The sequence below is a fragment of the Zootoca vivipara genome, chromosome 12, assembly GCF_963506605.1.
Source record: "Zootoca vivipara chromosome 12, rZooViv1.1, whole genome shotgun sequence".
In the NCBI taxonomy this organism is placed as follows: domain Eukaryota; kingdom Metazoa; phylum Chordata; class Lepidosauria; order Squamata; family Lacertidae; genus Zootoca; species Zootoca vivipara.
Window position 1 is genome coordinate 4,855,452 of NC_083287.1, and position 19,048 is coordinate 4,874,499.

Consider the following 19,048-nt stretch of genomic DNA (forward strand, 5'->3'; position numbering starts at 1 on the left):
TGATAATTGAAATAATAGAAAACTCTCTCAACATTTTTTTTAAAAAAATGTGAAAGATATGATTCAACTAATATTTGTGGCCAAACGATTTCTGGAAGTCTTTCACAATGTAGCAGCTGAGAAGATTATGCTCAGTTTCAGTAAATGGAAGCTTTGGAAATTGTGGTTCCCCACGAGTGGGATCTGGGGCAATTAGACTGGGCACATGTTGGGCAACAATCTGAAATCTGATCATGCACCACATCTGTACGCCAATACCATTATATTATATATATATATATATATATATATATATATATATATATATATACAGATAAATATATATATATAATATATATATATATAATATATATATATAATATAATATATAATATATATATATATAAACAGATTCTTACAGGTCCTTTGTTCAGTGTTATTCTATACCAACTATATTTGATCTCGGATGACAATTCCTCCAACCAATTGCTGGCCAAAGGTTATCTTTGTAGTTACGTCCATGTTGATCTGCAGATTGTGTGGTACTGCTTCTGCTTTGCACAGCCCAGTTAGAAGAATTTATAGGTTTGATGCATGAAGAAGGAACTTTTCAGTAAAATGTTAATTATAATAAGTAAGTGCTCTCTCCCTAACTTCTGCCTTTTCTACCAGTTCATTCCAATCTCATTTTGCTGCCCATGTAAACCCAGCCCCAGATTCTAAGCAATTTCAACACTTTCTCTCCGTGGTAGTAGACCTGGGTTGCTCTTGGTTAACTAGTCAGAACACCCTGGGGCACAGTGCCTCTTGCTGACATGGAAAGAGCGCAGTCATCCTGGGTCAAAATTAACAGGCTGGTTTGTGCTGAGCAGAATTCTGTACAATCACCATTCTGCTGTGCCTGGCTACAATTTGTGTACAAATTTCAACATAGCTTCCTGCAGATAAAGATGCCTAAAAGCATTCTGAGACTGGGATATGAAACATTTTACGAAGTGAGTCTCATTTAACTCACTGACTTTTTTCTGAGGAAAGTGGCTATTAGGTCCTGAGGTTCAAACAAGCCCAAAGGATAAGAAAATGAACTTCCTATTTGTCTGCAGCCTTGTGGAACAAAAATAAAATATGGAATCACAAAGTAAGTAAGCCAATGGGGTTTGCATGAATTGGTTTGGTGACACTTAGCCCTTTCCTTTGGAAACTACTGGACAAGACAAAGCTCCTTTAGGAGGTTTTGGATTAATCTAAATCTTATGTATTCTGTTCTTGGAAATGAGAAAGAGGCTAAGCAGAAACAGCATGCCTATTTGTAAATATGAGTTTAAAAGGGACTTTTTTCAACAAAAGCAGTGCCCAGTTTACAACCAAATCGCCATATCTAAAACTGAGTTCCCAGCATTCTTTCTCCTCTTTAATCTTGGCTGTTATTCTTGAATTAAAGGGGAATTATGCAGTTTTCCCTCCCAATCCCATCCCTGCATCCCCGATTCCTGACTCTTGCCCATGCACACATCTTCTGATGCTTAGAGCCATCCAAAAATCTAATGATGCATTTAGCATATGGACAAAAGTGTTGACTCTGGTACCGAGATTGTAATTTTACACACACACGTACAAGGAGGAAAAAAGATTAGAAGGAAATCTGAAAATGAGAGAACACAAAAATTTACAAAATAAGCCAACAAAGGAAGACCATGCCACACAACTTCAAAGGCGATTGCAAATCCATTTTTAAACTTAATTATGTAATAATTTTCTTTCTTTCTCTCCCCCACCCCGGAAAGCAAGATATAGTTGTGAAGTTCAGATTTAAAACAGAGGATGTTGTTTGTTAAACTGGAAACCAAGTGACAGGCCACTTAAAATGGGAGGCCTGTTTCCGATCCTTTGAGTGTAATATGGTCATTATTTGTTGAGTGTCAGTTTCAGTTAGCTTTATTTAGTTTCAGGGAAGGAAGGCAGTTACTTACTTTAGCAGAAATAAAAGTTTTGGAATCTTCTTGTTCAGAATTCTACTTTTGATCTAAATTATATGCCTGTAAGATTGAACAATCATCCCCCCAACCCCCGTGCTTAAAGAAATGCCATATTGCTTTGTATACAGAAAGTGGTTTTGCTTTCGAGTATCACGTGCTGTTAATTATGGCCTAGATTCTACTAGCTTTACCCATGCAATTAGTAGCTTTTGGCATGGAACCCAGATCTTCTGAAATGCATCAATGTGTTGCCAGAGAGAGGCACTGCTGAACATGTGGCAGTGGGATTGCACGGTGGGTTTTATTTTGGTCTATCAGCAATATACCAAATGCTGAATTTCATAGTTACGAGCACCTCTAGGATACCAGCACCTCTACCTGCACACACACACACCCTGCATGAAAGGCAGGAAAAATAGATTATTTTAAAACTTTGCAGGTTGATACTTGAATGCTGGGTGTGTTTCAGATTATATATATATTTAAAAATACCAAGAACTTAAATCACATCTCCATCATGAGTTGTGAAAACGAAAGAGATCCTGGTAGAATTCCAGGAAGTTTCTTCTCCGTCAACATCCGAAGCCAAAGCCATTCACATGTGTTCGTGCTGAACTATTGCTCCAGAGCTGAGCAGTTCCTCTAGCGCATCATCCGTGTACTCCAGAGTATCCTTCAGAACATCCAACGTGTGCTGACCAATGAGAGGAGGAGGTTTGGGCTCAGACACTTCAAACTGGCTGTACCTTACGGCTGGTCCTGTCAAAAACAAGAAACAAGGAAATTGGAAGTCAATAATGGTCATGGTTAGTTTTGTAAAGAATGCCATCCTGTACTGGTATAAACAGAGAAGACACCCCCCCAAATATCACAATTTCTTGTTCGTTGAGAATGCTTTTCTCTTTCTCTTGACAAGATTTTCATGTGATTTGCATCACAAGTCAAAAGCCAGAGATTTCACATTGCCCTTCATTGTTTCAAAAGGGGCTATTTTCAGGAGTTGTTGCATGATGAGACAGTGACATGGATGAAGATTTGCATCAATCCAAAGACGACGGAAGCAATGGGAAGCTGAAACCACCAATCACAAAGTATGCTGCTTAGCTGACAGTTTCAACCAAACCAGCTATTATAAACACAACTTAAAAAATAGCAAACCTTCCACTTTTTTTGTGGCAGAATGTATAAATAAGATTTTGAAGAGAGCAATTTCTTAAGCAGGAGTCTGGTAAACAATGCTTCTTGTTCATATGGATCAGTGCACAAAAATCTCGCTCTAAGCCAGACTCGTGAACTTGTGGAGCCACTTCCCTGGTTCGTCACTGCTTCAGAGCTACCGTAGTTGATATGTCTTCAACCAGATATTTCCACTGAAGTTCAGGAAAAGAATTAAATCACACGAGTGCTGCGTGTGTTTTCACTGTTAAACGAAAAGCAGGCCTTGGTGACCACTTACTGAAATGCCCATATCCCTCTTCTGTATTTGCTATACTGATACATATTATACAAATTGCATTTCTTTTTATCAGCCCCCACAGAATATTTAAATCAGTCTAGCAAACGAGGGCTGCTAACAAAGTTGTTCAGTCCTTGCTATGTGGCTGTGGGGTTTTTTTTCTTCAGGTTTTTATGTTTACAATTCCACTTCCATTATTCCAGCGCGAGTTCCAGAAGGACATTTTGTACACATATTATAAATCAGGTTTGGTAAATGAAAAGGGGCTGTGCCTGTTCACAGATTCAGAGCATAACATGTTCAGAATCTTCATTGAACAGACCATTCTCCTACGATCCAACCTTGAGATTGCAACTTGGATTAGAATATTATTTGTGCATTTATCTATTATTATTATTATTATTATTATTAATCTGTAGTGATGAAAAAATTCCACAGGGCAAAAAATTAAAACTTCTGTGAGTCAGATAAGGTAGCCACTGCAAAACCTGAAATCAATTAATAGGGCAGGTTGGAAAACACTTTTTCTGCCAAGGGATGCACTGAAATGAATGGGAACTACACAAGAGCACTGATGTGTTTTTATACATTTATTGTAAATATACAATTCACTGGTGTCTGTTCTTAAATTTGTTTTGGATTTGTTTGTGTGTTGTTATTTTTGAAGTTTTCAAATGTTTTAAAGTGTCTGTTGCCCTTGGCTCCTTTGGGAGGAAGATTTGAGATACAAATTTAATTAACAAATAAATAACAATCCCAAGGAGGCTGATCGTCGAAGAATTGATGCTTTTGAATTCTGGTGCTGGAGGAGACTCTTGAGAGTCCCATGGACTGCAGGAAGATCAAACCTATCCATTCTGAAGGAAATCAGCCCTGAGTGCTCACTGGAAGGACAGATCCTGAAGCTGAGGCTCCAAGACTTTGGCCACCTCATGAGAAGAGAAGAATCCTTGGAAAAGACCCTGATGTTGGGAAAGATGGAGGGCACTAGGAGAAGGGGACGACAGAGGACGAGATGGTTGGACAGTGTTCTCGAAACTACGAACATGAGTTTGACCAAACTGCGGGAGGCAGTGGAAGACAGGAGTGCCTGGCGTGCTCTGGTCCATGGGGTCATGAAGAGTGAGACACGACTAAACGACTAAACAACAACACTCCCAAGGAGGCAGATCCATGCTGATAGTGAGCAGGACAATTCCTTGTTTCCTCTCTCATTTTCTATCCCCCCCCCCCGGAATTCCCCCTCCTTCCATTGTTCAGCCACCTTCATCTCAGTGAGACCTAAGTGCTACTAACTTAGTCTGGATCCAGCCGAATGATCTACTCATAACTGAGCAGTGATTTGCATCCCGGTTTTCTTGGCCTAAATCTGTGTCAGCATAAAATGTGTTAGGACTCTGTTGTTTTTTGCTGCAACAGGTTGTCATGACTACTTCTCTGGAAGTTGCATCTCACACTGCTCTCACATTATGGCAGTTTAAAGAAATAAGTCTACTTACCGTACTAGCTCTTACTAAAAACCCACACAAACTCACCAATAGACTATATGTTGAACTAGGTGAACTATCCAATTTGCAGTCCTTCAAACTGCTTTCCTAAATACTCGAAAGGCAACACTATTGAGATGGACTGTCATTTCAAGTCCCTTTCATTCAGAGCTGTTTCTAAATTCCTAAACTTTAGCTGACTGCCCCCTCCCACCGCGCCAAGCCTTACATTAAAGATCCTCAATGAAAGATAAATTCTCACCTTGAGCACTGGTAAATGCCAACATTCATTGTCTAAAGTGGTTGGGGCTTGCATTCTTATATTGCGCAAATGCCACTATCAGTTTTGAAGTTGTAAGGAAACCAGCTTGCAAATAAATGACCTCTGGAGATTAAACTGATCAAATGAAAAGCAAACTAACAATGCAATCCTATACATGTGAACTTAGAAGTATCACTGAGCTATACCCAGCCTTGGCAGTAGTAAATAAGGATAATAATCAGTAAGGAAGTAAAGGTAAAGGGACCCCTGACCATTAGGTCCAGTCGTGACCGACTCTGGGGTTGCGCGCTCATCTCGCATTATTGGCCGAGGGAGCCGGTGTATAGCTTCTAGGTCATGTGGCCAGCATGACAAAGCCACTTCTGGCGAACCAGAGCAGCACATGGAAACGCCATTTACCTTCCCGCTATAGCGATTCCTATTTATCTACTTGCATTTTGACGTGCTTTCGAACTGCTAGGTTGGCAGGAGCTGGGACCAAGCAACGGGAGCTCACCCCGTCACAGGGATTCGAACCGCCGACCTTCTGATCAGCAAGCCCTAGGCTCAGTGGTTTAGCCCACAACGCCACCTGGGTCCCACAGTAAGGAAGTAGATCAGCCTTAATCAAAAGTTCCACAAGAGCAGCCTTGCTTTATATGCAAAAGGTTGGACTATGCAGTTTTGAGAATGGGCTCCACCAGCTATTATTCCTCCCCTTGTTTGTTGTTCTGCCCCTCCCCCGTGACTTTGCATTACCAAAGCTTTTCTGCTCCCTTAAACAACTTCCTCCTTTCTTGCCCACTGTCACCATCAAAAGGAAGAGTCTCAGTGTCAATGGTGCCACCTCTCTCCCCGTGTAGGAATGGTAGCATTTGTTTCCATTCTCCCCTACCTTCTGTTACTCTCCATTGTCCATCTTAAATTATAACTTTCTTGGGATTGGATGCATAGACCTATGTACCGTGTTTCTCACATTATAAAACATACCTACAAAATAAGCCATGGCAGGATTTTCCTGAGGTGGCAAAATATAAGGCATACCCGAAAAATAAGCCATACCGGGTACCGTACCGTGGTGGGAGCAGGTCTGTGGCAAAGAAGAGGAAAAGGAAGGGGGCTGCTCGGAACCAGATGCTGCTGCCGCGTTAACCCCCGGGACCTGGCAGGACCCTCAGCGCATAGTGCGTGAAGCCCCGGGACCCGGCTGCAGCCTTTGCGCGCGGCGCACGAAGCCCCGGGACCCGGCAGGACTCTCAGCGTGCGAAGCCCTGGGACCCGGTAGGACCCTCAGCGCGCGAAGACCCGGGACCCGGCAGAAGCCAAAAGTCAAGCCGCGCTAAGCCCCGACTGTAGCCTTAGCGCGCGAAGCCCTGGGACCCGCAACTCAAGCCATGCAAAGCTCCGACCCAGCGGGACCCAGCAAGAGGTGCAGCTCTCCAAAGCCCAGTTGCAAGACACTACGGTACAGGTAGGGTACTTTTTTTTTCTTGCCTTGCCCACTTTATGCATGTTTAATGCAAGCTTTAATTGCATGCAATTGCTCTCCCCCCCCCCCCCGGGTGCTTTTGCTTGGTGCAAAAGTACGGTATGGTGCAATGTAGTTTGTTGTAGCATACTTTGGAGAGTTTGGGTTTGGAGAGTTATGGCGATGTTCCAGAAGAAGACAACTTAATTATAACCGAATAAATGTAGATTGCTGTACCATACGTAATAAAAAATAAGACATCCCCTGAAAATAAGCCATGGTGTGTTTTTTTGAGGAAAAATAAATGTAAGACGGTGTCTTATAATATGAGAGACACGGCAGGTTGCCAATGCAACTCTCTAAAGGTGCCATACAAACTGAAGGTATGAAACAGAGGGAGAGGGGGGGGGAATTTGGAAAACTAACTTGAAAGACTAACCTTGTACTACATATTTAGAATACTTTTTCTTGAGAAAGCAGTGAGCATTCCACAAGAAAGACCTAAACACACATTCTCCTATATGTAAAGTTCTGTAAATCAATATTTATATTTTGACTTCTTTACCAAGTTACTAAGATACTTGCTCCAGATACTGCTTTATCGCCAAGGTTTCATAAGGCGTCAGATGAACATTATATCAGTTATACGTATAGTACCAAATTGTCTCCGTCTTCCCTAGTACTTGAAATATACATCATCATCATAAATTTTTGTTTATTTGGCGCCTCTCTGCCATAACATCCCAGGCGCCAAACAAACCATAAAGTTAAGACACAGAACACATTAAAACATGAGATATAAAAGACAGATAAGACAGTGCAAACATCCTTTTGCTACGTGAGGTCCCAAGGGGATTAAAGATGTCTTTCTTTTTAAAAGGTTAACAGTCCAGGAGGTTTTATGGTAGATTTCTGAGATGAAAGAGAACAAGAGCAAAAGCAGGGACCTGCACCAACCACAGCCCAGGCACCAAGAGCTGCCCTGAATGTCCCAATTGCCTAGATTAATTCCAGTTGCACACGCAGGAATAAAAGCACTGACCTTCCCAAGACAAAGAGTTAAAAAGCATTAAATTATAAATAACAGACTTGTCACAAACTGTCTTGAAAAATGATTATTCGGAGTTTTACACTATATAATTTCAGTTCTGCATGTGATTTATTTAATTACTTCTCTCCCCCCCCCAGCCTAGAACTTAGAAACGAGCAATTAAAGGACAGCTTCCCATTTCCCATGCAACAGTTCCGAGAGAAGGCTACTAGGTTGGCCACTGCTCAGTTTAGCATTTCCCCTTGCATTTTCTTAAGAGTGTCTCAGAGGTTTTCTGCTTGGCCCTCACTTTCTGGGCATGGGTCCAAGCAGCTTCCCCCTTGCCCCACTCCTTCCCAAGGGAAAACCTACTATTTAGCAATCAGAACAAATGGCAATCCAACGAAAATCCTTAATAAAGGCATATTATGAGAAAGGACTGGTGACACATGGTCTGATCTTGCTGCCCTGGCGGTCATACCCTGCACTAGCTGCAGCTTCTGGACTGTCTTTGAACAGTAGTATCGTCGTCCTGTGCCGCTCAGCCACAGCAGAGCTCAGTGGCAGGAAAGGCCAGCCAGTCAGCCAAGTCTTGGGGGTACTTGCCTGGAGGCAGAGTCCGTATGCAAGGTTCAGTGCAGTCCTAAGGAGTTTCTCAGCTCACGTAGTCAGATGGTCCGGGGGTCAAGAAAGCAGAGGGTCCAAGGTCAAGAGAAGCAAGAAGCCGCAAGGTCTGATCAGGAACGGCAAATGTTTCCAGCAACTGACTGAGGCTGGAAACCCTGCTTAAGAAAGCTGGAGCCAGCTGGTTCACATCAGGAAGAAGAAGGCTGATCAGCAGCAGGTGCAGTCACTGCCTTCTGCTCCTTCAGGTTGCTGCTCAGCAGGTGAAGCTGATTCCTGGCCCATGACAGCTAGTGCCACACAGGACTAGCCTAAGACATGTTGACACTTGCAGCAAACACCACACACACGTCAGGGAAGGGGTGGGTGAAGATCTACACTGAGAACAAGGACGGGAGGAGCACCTCCTATTGGTCAAGGAGGAACACTGGGCTAGTAGATTTGGCCTCTTAAGGACTGCACAGCAGCAGCAGAAGAAGAAGCGTTCCTTGAAGACAGGATCTGCTGTCCCTGGGCATCCTGCCGCCTGAGGCAGTGGGCCCTGGGTGGGATAAAACGCATCACAACAGGCCAATCTTAAGGCTATTGGGTCATGGCTTACTGAAGTAAGGCTATTCTGGTTCAGGGATGGCTATAGCAGGTGAAACAGCCAAAAGCTGGGCATAGGCATGTCACCACTAATGCCACCTGGTCACTCTAGTCACACACTGGTCAATGTGTTAAACCGCCAAGAGATCAGGAAAAGCCAACAGGGTTGCACTCTCCATGTCTCACTCCTGATAAAGATCACCAATCAAGGAGACCAAGGCTATTGCATTGTGAAATCCAGGTCTAAAGCCAGACTGAAGTGGGTCTGGATAATCTGCCTTATCTAGGCATGCATTCAACTGGCAGACAGCCACCATCGTAATCGCCTTGCCCTGAAAATGTTGAGGATGGTGGCACATGACTCCCTCATTTGCACAGCACCCAATGCCAGTTTTGATGCCTTGGTGCAACTGCCTCTTTACAGCTTGTGGCAGCTAGAGCGCTATCTGAGGGGCTGCTTCAATTCTCCTGCTGCCTTCCATTCCAAGCAATCATCTGTTTTACTTTAATTTTAAATTCCTAAAAGAACAGCCAACATGAGGATTTGGGCGGGAGAAAAGGGCAAATTCCACTTTGGGACCCTATTCAAATGAATTAACAAACTGACAATTTGATCAATACCAACACAGTACGGAGGGCAAGCAATTGTGTTGGCTTTCCATTGTCTGTTGCCAACCCCTGTCATGTGATATTCAGCTCATCTGAGGTTGGAAATATCAAAGCAGTATGGGGCACTCAAATCTCTTCAATCAAGCAGCCTTGGGTTTAAGTTGCACAAGTGTGCATGTGTGAGCACAACAGTGTGGCCCTCTTTCTGAAGTTCTTGTGGCAGTAAATATTACCAGAGGTTTTCATTCTATCCTGTGAAGAAGAAGACTGGAATCCTCTTTCTTCACCCATAAAAGCTACAGGAATATTGAGAAAGTGAAATGCAAGAACCAGACACATCCATGGAGAAGAATGAAGTATAAGGCTAAGAAGCTATCCAGAGAGGGAGAGAGACTGGGGAGGGGGAGACAACGATGAAACTTTGCATCCAAGAAATAAGACAACTTAAAAGCTTGAGAGTATAAATTAGAATCAGATTGGAACCAGCCATGCATAAGCAATATTCCATCTCAAATGTGCACAGATCAGTTTCATTAATGCAATTCCCCATTCTCCTTGACTTTTTCCACCTCCTGATGCTTTGGACTAGTTCCTTTTTCTTTTCTCCACCACCCCACTTTCACTGTGAAGTAAAGTGCTTTAACTTACTTGAGCTAGTAATTTTGAAGTTCTAACCGTAAGCAGCAGGTGCTTGGTTTAAAGAGAATTTTTCCATCATTGACTGCCTGGGAGCATCATCAGCATCTCCCTCCCTCCCACCCACCCCCTCACCTTTGATCCTTTGCCACTGGCACTTGTGGGTTTCACATTTGACTTGATGTTTCTTTCCAGGATGTGTCATCCCCCCCCCCCGCCCTCACTGTCTTGCTAATGCATCTTCCTTTTGTAAGATTGTCGGATTTGAGCCTTTAGCTTCTATACAAATCACAGCAAAGAATGGTTGGCATTTATTGTCTTCAAGGATGCTACAGACCTCATTTACTTCAACTATCAATAAAAGGCCACTGTGATGTGTGAACACACTGGAGTAAAATACTCCTTAAAGAACATCTCAGTGTTAAGTTTACCACCCTCTACACAACATGTATTTTGCTATGTGTCCAGCCAGTGTCAGCCAAGGATGTGCAGTGCGGGTGAGGAAACCCCTCTCCAGCAGCAGCAGCAGCAGGTCTCAATAGAGTAGCACAGCTGCTGCCTCATCCACAGTCCTGCTGCTTAGGGTGGGAAGACCATTTTGCGGCACCAGCTCCCAGGCAGCAGAGGCACAGATCAGGCCTGTTGTCATCAGATAACGGCTCTGCATCCAGGTGATTCAATGCTGCCTCCCCATCCTGTTTCTGGGGTTTCCATTCGTTACCAATGACTAGGATCCTCCCAGGGTTATCTGCCATCTGCCTGCCAATAGTCCCACACCTCGAGATGTCATTGGGGCATCCCATATGGAAGACACTTATAATGATTTAGCTGTGATGATGCCATGACCTGGAGTGCCTGCAGTGACCTATTCAGGAGGCATCTTGCTAGCACAAGCCTCAGGAGGGCTGGCAGAGGAGACCCCAGACACGCTACTTTAGGGTCTTGACCATGAGCCTCTGCCAACAACCTGGAACTTACTGAATCACACATCCTCCCTAGAGAATGTAACCCCTGAAAAACATACCAGAGGGAAGCCAACACCTTTCCCCAAAAGGACCCATGAGCATTTGAGCCTGTTTGCCACCACAGGCAATGCATCCAGCAAGAAACAGAAGAGAAGTGTCAGGCTCCAAGCCAAAGGAATCAAGGAGGCAAAATCTAAGAGGCGTAGTCGGGCCCTGGGAGTATATAAGGGCTCAGTGAACACCAAGCACTCACTGGAACAAGCTGCATGGTCCCTAGGACCTGTCCAGGGTTCTGAAGGGCCTTGTCTCTGACCACCTTAGTTTCCTGTTTCCATATTCTCCGCTTTCGAATGGATACACACTCCTTGCCCCCTGGGTTTCCTGTTCTTGCCATAAGCTCCAGACCTGCTTCCCTAAAACTGTTCCACAGGTTCAGCCTCTCCAGGGCTGAACCTTGTGACACTTTTCAGCCAAATAAAATGTGTAAATTGTACCATGAAACAAAACTCAAAGGACACAAACACCCTCTTCTCTAAACCCTTTTCATTGAATTGGAGCATGGCTGCCTGCTTGCAGAAAGTCAAGACGTTAAGCAGATGGGAGGAGGAGGAGGAAAATGAAAAGCAGCTCTCACCTCTACAAAAACGTGCAAAGTTCAGAGCCACCCTTCTAACTCAGCAAGCACAGAGCAATGTTTAATGTGAACTCAGATGCCTTTCGCAGACTGCTCTGATTCTTGTGCTGATTTCTACACCAGCTGTCTTCCGCCAGATTCAATGTGCAGGTTTCATTTTAACGCACTGGCTATTCCCTGATTACCTGCCATATAATGGGATCTTACAGGTGGAGGGCATGTTTGTAATGCTTGTTCATCCACTTGCAGAGGAAAATATCATAAAATAAAATACTTGGGGTGACATTCCTGGATTCAAATACAACCCACTTCCCCAGCTTTCAGATACTGTATCAATCAAAGAATGCCAAGAATTACTTCACCTCATATATATGTACCTGTTGCAGATTATAGTCATTTGAAAATTAATTTTTAAAACAGCTGTTATTTTCCCCTAGTGAAATGCAAGCTGCCTTTTCTTTTAGAAAAATGCTATTAGAATCGGTTGCTATGATATATATCAGCATTTAGATCTACCTGGAGTGTTACGTTCTGTTCTGTAGCATAGTACGTTAGTTCTATTCCTGCAGCTTTGTCCTGTAATATTTTTTAAAATAAAATATAAGGCATATCATGCTGTTCTTGCTTCCTGTGGTTTCTGAGAAGCGGCAATTGAATGACATAATCAGTACTCAGTTCATGGGTGGAATTAAAGAGCTAACCCAAAAGTCATCTCAGGCTAAAGAAGTGAAAGGCAACAATTCTGAGTGATGAAATGGCAGGAAATGGAGATGATTTAAAAGATGTATAAAGCAGTCTCCATGGGACACAGAGGGACAGTTTGAAAGCCAAAATACACAATACACTGGGTGTACCTAAGGTTATCTGAAATGATGCTGCTGTTTCTACTGTACTGCATAACATGTTTTTGCTTTTGTGATGATGATGATGATGAGCAGTATAAATATACCACATTTCTACAACTATCAGGTGGCCAAATGTGATACCAAGTCTGGCCCACCAACACTACAACACAGCACTTTGTGTGCCCTGTCAATTATACATGGCACATTTAATCTGAAAAGCCAAGGAGAACATCAACATTTTAGGCAGAGAAATTCTCTCCTCCTTTGTTCACTCTTCTTTGTGGCCTAAAGAGATCTCTGCAGGGAGGACCTATCTATAACTTTAGTACACATACTGTACTTTACAGTTCACATGCTTTAAAGCAAGCATGAGCAGGCTCAGTTAAAAACTGGTGACCCTTAAAAGTGTCAGAACACTCTGAATTCAATCTGGAAGATGCAATGCCAGTTTAATTTCTAAAGCATGCTTTTGTGTAGATACTTTGAAGGTTGGCCACACACAAAAATAAAAGCAGATCTGGATCAAGAAATGGAAAACATTTTTTTTAAAAAAATGTTTTGAATGGCTATAATGAGACTCGGCTATTTTCACACCTATGGAAATTGTTTTCATGCTATTTAGTACATTCCTATAATGGTGAAGGGAATTGTGTTATTTCACTTGAGTACAAAGATGTAAGAATAGTGAGAATCACCTGTCCTAAAAGTAATGTCATTAATTGCTATATTTTCTAGCTTGATCAGTGTGCGCAATTATGCAAGGAACATTCATTTGGCTTAATAGAGGAATTCTCACATGTGCAAAAGAATGGCCATGTTGGGCAGAACAATGACCCATTTCACACAACCTTTTGTCTACTGCAAACAGCCAACCAAATGCTAAAAGAAGTTCACAAGTAGGACATAAGAGCCCCAAAATCTAGCAACCAAACGAACATTGACCTGGCTTGGATCTGGCACTGAACCATGGTTCAGCATTAGGAGAATGAGCCAAACGTCACACTGGGTTGCACTCTTTTGCCCCAGCAGGGCCATGATGAAATTGGCAGCTTTCACTTTCATTTGAGATTAACTGCTGTTTAGCTTAACTAAACTTTAGTTAGTTAAGCTTAACTATGGTTACCAAAACAGAGCCAGCTTCATAGACCATGGTGTGAAGTTGGCTTGTTTTCACTAACCATAGTTAAATTAACCATAGTATATCCATGTTTGGACAACCTAGAAAAATGGAGTGATTCAGAAATAGAAGCAAAAGCTTCCAAATGCACTGGAGGAGGAGAGGCAGATGCAACGTCTGATCTCCACGGAGGATGAGGCTGATTTTCATAAACCTAGCTATGCTACAACTGAGGTTTAGTGTTACATCAAAATTCTGGCCCATTGTCTCTGAAAACGAAGGTTGCACTTTTGGCTCAGAAAATAATAGCATATGATTCTCCACTAAATTAAAAAAAAACTGTCTCATGCAGAAAAGGCAATCCCAATGGAGTTCTGCCAAATGCACTGACCTAGGGCTCATCCACCCTGGAGTTTAATTTGGAGCTGCCTGTGTCTCGTATTTTTTTATGCCTCACATGACATCCTTCTCATCCAAGTGGCAGCCCACGCTCCCCCACCCCAACACACTAAATTTGAATCTTCCCCACCAACAGATAATCTAGTAAGGGAAGGAAATTCAGTATAAAATTACACGCAATCTGACTGTGGCAGCACTAATGCGCCTGTATGGGCAGATGCTTTTACATGTGTTTCACTGGGTGCCTCTATCACTCCCTATTTCCTATTTGTTTCCTTTCTCAAAGGAAATGATGTAGCCCACTCTTTCCCACCAATTGCTGATGAAGGCAAGTTTGAAGTTTTTTTGGGTTTTTTACAACAGCTCTTTTGTGTAGAACTGCTGGGGGGGGGAAACCCCAGCTGTATTAAAAATAAAAATATTTTTTTGCCCTTGGAGGAACAGGAGGTAAGAAAGGAGAAGGGGAAGAAAGAAACAACAGCTTTTCATGTGAGCAACTGCAAATCCTTTCCTGGTTTGGAGTAACCCATTTTTTATTGTGAAAATCTGCTGTAATTGAAATTCTGTATTTCAAAAATGTGGGGTCTACCTGCACAGGTGGAGCAACACACACACACACACACACACACACACACACACACACATTTTTAGTGCTCTTTTGTGCAAATTGGGTATATAGTAAAAACATACATAATATACATTTGAAAGTGTGCCTGCTCAAGGCACAAAAATACCCACAGTGCCCAAAGCAGTCCTCAGGTTTCCTAGCTTGGAGTGATACACTTTTGTGTAAATCTGTTACATCAGAAAATTGTATTTCATATACGGAGTGAGGGGGGCAGAGAGAGAAGCACACACAACTAAACTCATACCTAGAGACATTCCCACGATGTTTTCTGGGACTTATGGAGGATGGGGAAATGTTAACTGGGGGAAGGAGCAACAAGCACACAAATCTATTCCACCAAGCACTGTCCACTAGTGTGGATGGGAAACATCAAGGAAGATTTCAGAGGCACAAAATGGAAAGTGTCCGTGTGTGGATGGAGATGCACATGGAAATGGACACATGGAAAGAGCAACTCATGTATGCCAGAATGCCCTCGTGTGGGCACAGTCCCAGTTGCTATCAGGCAAAACTATGGCTTGCAATAATTGGTTGGGTAAGAGGCCCATAGAAAGAAGCTCGCTTTTAAATAACACACTGGGCATGGACTTGCCAAGCTAAGTACTGAGAGAGCATTAAAAGCAAAGTAAATCACTTGCTTAGTTTTTTCCCCAATGAAGCAGTTACATGAAACTGATCAAACATGGGATCATTGTGTAAGAAATGAGAGATATTCAACTGCTTTTACCATCTAGATCAAAAGCTGCAATTTGGCTTAGTCAATGTCATTGACTTGTGAGAGTGGTTACAATTAAGGAAGGGTAGCAAAGAGGTGCTTTCCTCCTCATCGGGCCCTTTTCCTCTTTCATTACGCTTATACAAGGATCAAGCTGCTGGTGCTGGGTGAGCACTTTTGCCACAGGAAAAGTTGCTTCCATTGCTCCACAGCAATAGCCATATGCAGGCGGCGGGAGACTCTTCTCATCCAAAGAAGTGTCAGCCAAAACTGTTGACATTAAAGTAAGCAATATCCAAGGGTTTAGTACTTTGAGCAAGCATACTAAGCTGACGACTTCCTGGTGCAGGTCTATTGTTTTCATTTCCTACCATATACTTCCACCAATGCATGTTTTGAGATGAAGACCAGTGATAGGTGCTTTGTGCAAGGATTTCCTTAGATTATTAAATACGCTACCTTAATCCCATACTGCTTTAGCTGACAAATTTAATAAACTACAGGATACAGAACTCCGTAATCCCATTGGGGTTTTTCCTCTTTCTGTTTGTTTATTTATTGACTTACAGAGTAGCATTTCAGAGACATGTTCAAGTGCTATAAAGCTAATCCTTAGCAATTTCCTCTCTTCTCAAATACCCCAAATATCTTATTACTAGAGAGGAGTTTCATATATCAGAAGAGAATTGCCTTTCTTGTGCATTGGACATTCTTGAGGAAATGCATTTTAATGCAGCCAGAGAAGGGGAAAACATGAAATGTTTATAAGAGATTCGTTGGAAACTTCTAATTACATCAACTTGACATTAGAGTCAGGGAACGGCTGGATGGTGGAGATCTGGTTCCTATTTCTTTTTCTCCTGCATATTTCTTTTGTCACCTTAAGCAAATCAAGCCTGGTCTGATTTTTAGTTGGGCTGAACATGTCCTACTGACCTTGAGGTCCATGGAACAACACACACACACACACCCAGCACATAGATAAATGATGGCAATTACAAGGCCTCCTCATACAAGAAGAAAAACCCGGGAGACCTAGGGCTATTGACCTTGCTGTATATTTATGACAGTGCAGCCCATAAATATTTAAAGAAATACATCATGGATCATAAAAATATTATGAAGGGTGGCATATAAGTGCAGCAAATGAAAGATCTACAGCATGAAGAGTAGCATTCAGAAAATACTGCTCCACTGACCAGACAAAACAGAAAGCCAGACTCCCAGTATTTAGAGCAGACTTGACCGATCCAGAAACTTTACTCTACCTGCCAATCTCAGGGGGTTGTGTCATCAATAGGCCTGTTCCCTTCTCCACCTGAAGTGGGGTGTGATGCTTAAGCATGCACAGGCCATAATAGTAGGATTGAGAAATTCAATTCAGTTTGGAATTCAATGTGGTGGTGGTCTACATATCTCTACACACCAGGCTGGTCCCCACGTGGACCTTGAAGGTGCTGAGCCAAAACCGAGAGCCCTTGACACTCCCTCCTGAGCACCAGCCTCCACATGAGAATGAACAACCCGCTTCATAGAGCTTTGTCATACTTCCACTTGCTTCACTACTTTCCACCGGGGAAACCCACTGTTTACCGCTGAATCAGAACAAACGTCAGCCGGGTTTTAAACAGATTGATGTTTGTTCTGATGCAACGGAAAAGAGCAGGTTTTCCTGAGGAACACATGGGCCAAACAAAACCCCTCTCGGACCCATGGCTAGAAATCAGGGGACAAGCAGAAGTTAGACCACATTCACATGGCAGTTTATTCAATTTCCATGACAACTCCCTGACTGTTAATGTCTACAACGTTATACTTGAGCTTCCACGTGACATAAAAGCCACACCTGGAAAATCAGTAGAATATAATGCATGTTTAACACTCATGTCCATGTTATTTGATTTCCAAAAATAATCTGTTTGCTGCCTCATTAACCTGGAAAATCCCAGGAGTAAAGCAGCGTCATTTGGGGTGGTCATACCAGCGTACATTTCTTTCCTGCTGTTTTCATGGGCGAACAGAAATGCACATGTGCAGAAAGAGGGGGGGGGAGTAGCACACCATGCCCGCTAGTGCAAATGTAACCTGCCAGGATATCAGTCAAAAAGTCACATTTCCATAATGAAACGGGTATTGCAGTGTGGAAGGAACAGAAGTGCTAGCATTGCAATCAGGAAAACTAATACAATATTCCCCGTCTCTGAATACACTCATACTCCTGGAACTTTCCCCCTGCTAGCTTTTTGAGAACAGAACACATGATCCAGCTCTTAGACCTGTTTTTTAATACACACACACACAATCACACACACACACAATATTTTGTTTCTGCCTTTTATATAAGTATTCACTCCATAATTTGTGAACAGTCAAGTTACAGCTGGAACAAATGAGAATAAATTTTCTCTACTCTCTCTCTCTCTATATATAAGCTCTCATCATTTTTAATGTTATTTGACCAGTAAATAACAGAGGGTGTTTTTTGTGTTTTTTTTAAAAACTCATATTGTTTACAGCTGGGGGAAAATGAAGAACAGTAATTTTCTAGATGTCAAGGCCATTCAAAAACATTCTTTGCAGGAAGGAGAGAACTACTAAAAAACAACAACAAACCACTGCCACACAGAATCATAAACAGATTAGGATTCTTTTTTAATACACTGAGGGGGGGGGAGAAATGTTTTCAAAAACTGCACCAGAGGTGCCATAAAAGCGGGAGGAGGGGAGAGAAAGGAACCACATGTTGTTGTTCTTCAAGCATACCTCTATTTCTGGCTATTTATATAAAAAGTAACCACAACAAGTGATCTTAAAATAAGCTGCTTTTTAGCAATTTAAATCTTAAATACATCCAAGAGCAGATCCAAAGAATGACTCTCCCCATATGATTTTCTGAAATGGCACCGCCCTGGGATTTTCACATAAAGGATTTTAAAATTAATCTTTTGTAAGCATTGGGGTCTGGCATCAGGGTCCGTCTCCACTGAGAGTGACCAATATCCCAAGGCCTTAGGAGGCTCCACCGCCTACCTGGCCACACAGAGGCAGCTATTTGTTTTAACTTAGGCTCCTTCTAGGGATGGACAAATCTGTCTATTTTAGATACTCTTGGTTTCTCTCAAGGGTGGGGAGAAACAGGACTGTACATATATTCAAAGTCCAGATTTTTTGCCAGTTTATTTTCAGATGATTTCTTTGTGGAAAACCATTACATTTTTAGTGGGAAACATTTGGTTAGAAGTGATAAAAACAGACAAAACAAACATTGATTTTGGTAAGTGTCATTCTGCATAGAACTATTCTATAAGAGCAACATGCAAGATTCCACTGAACAGTTCATTCTCATGTGTAAATGTTGACGTAATCAAGCCCAAAGAATGCAGAGTTTGTGTGTGCGCATTTGTGTAAGAGAGACATGAAAGGAAACCAAGTTCAATGAGATATTCAAAATTAGATACAAAAAAATTGGTAAGAATCACGGGGCAGATGTTAAGAGTTGAATTATTCATACCTAAAGCTGAATAAGTGCAGAGTGCAGAAAGGCGAAATCCATCCCAACTCTCTGGCATGTGATTTGTCGTGTCAACTTATCAGACGAATTATATCCCATCCTCCCATTTCAAAATTACA

At 42.3% G+C, this 19,048-nt stretch overlaps 1 protein-coding gene across 2 annotated transcripts in view; it reads right to left on the reverse strand.

Annotated features, from left to right (window-relative positions):
* Window positions 1–393: 393 nt before the first annotated feature.
* SUGCT (succinyl-CoA:glutarate-CoA transferase) overlaps window positions 394–19,048 on the reverse strand; it is a 291,365-nt gene continuing 272,710 nt past the window's right edge. For both annotated transcript variants that reach the window (XM_060280556.1, XM_035129164.2), the window contains exon 14: window positions 394–2,714. In XM_060280556.1, coding sequence (XP_060136539.1) covers window positions 2,551–2,714 — 164 coding nt within the window. In that variant the 3' untranslated portion in view covers window positions 394–2,550. The remainder of the gene's footprint in view (window positions 2,715–19,048) is intronic.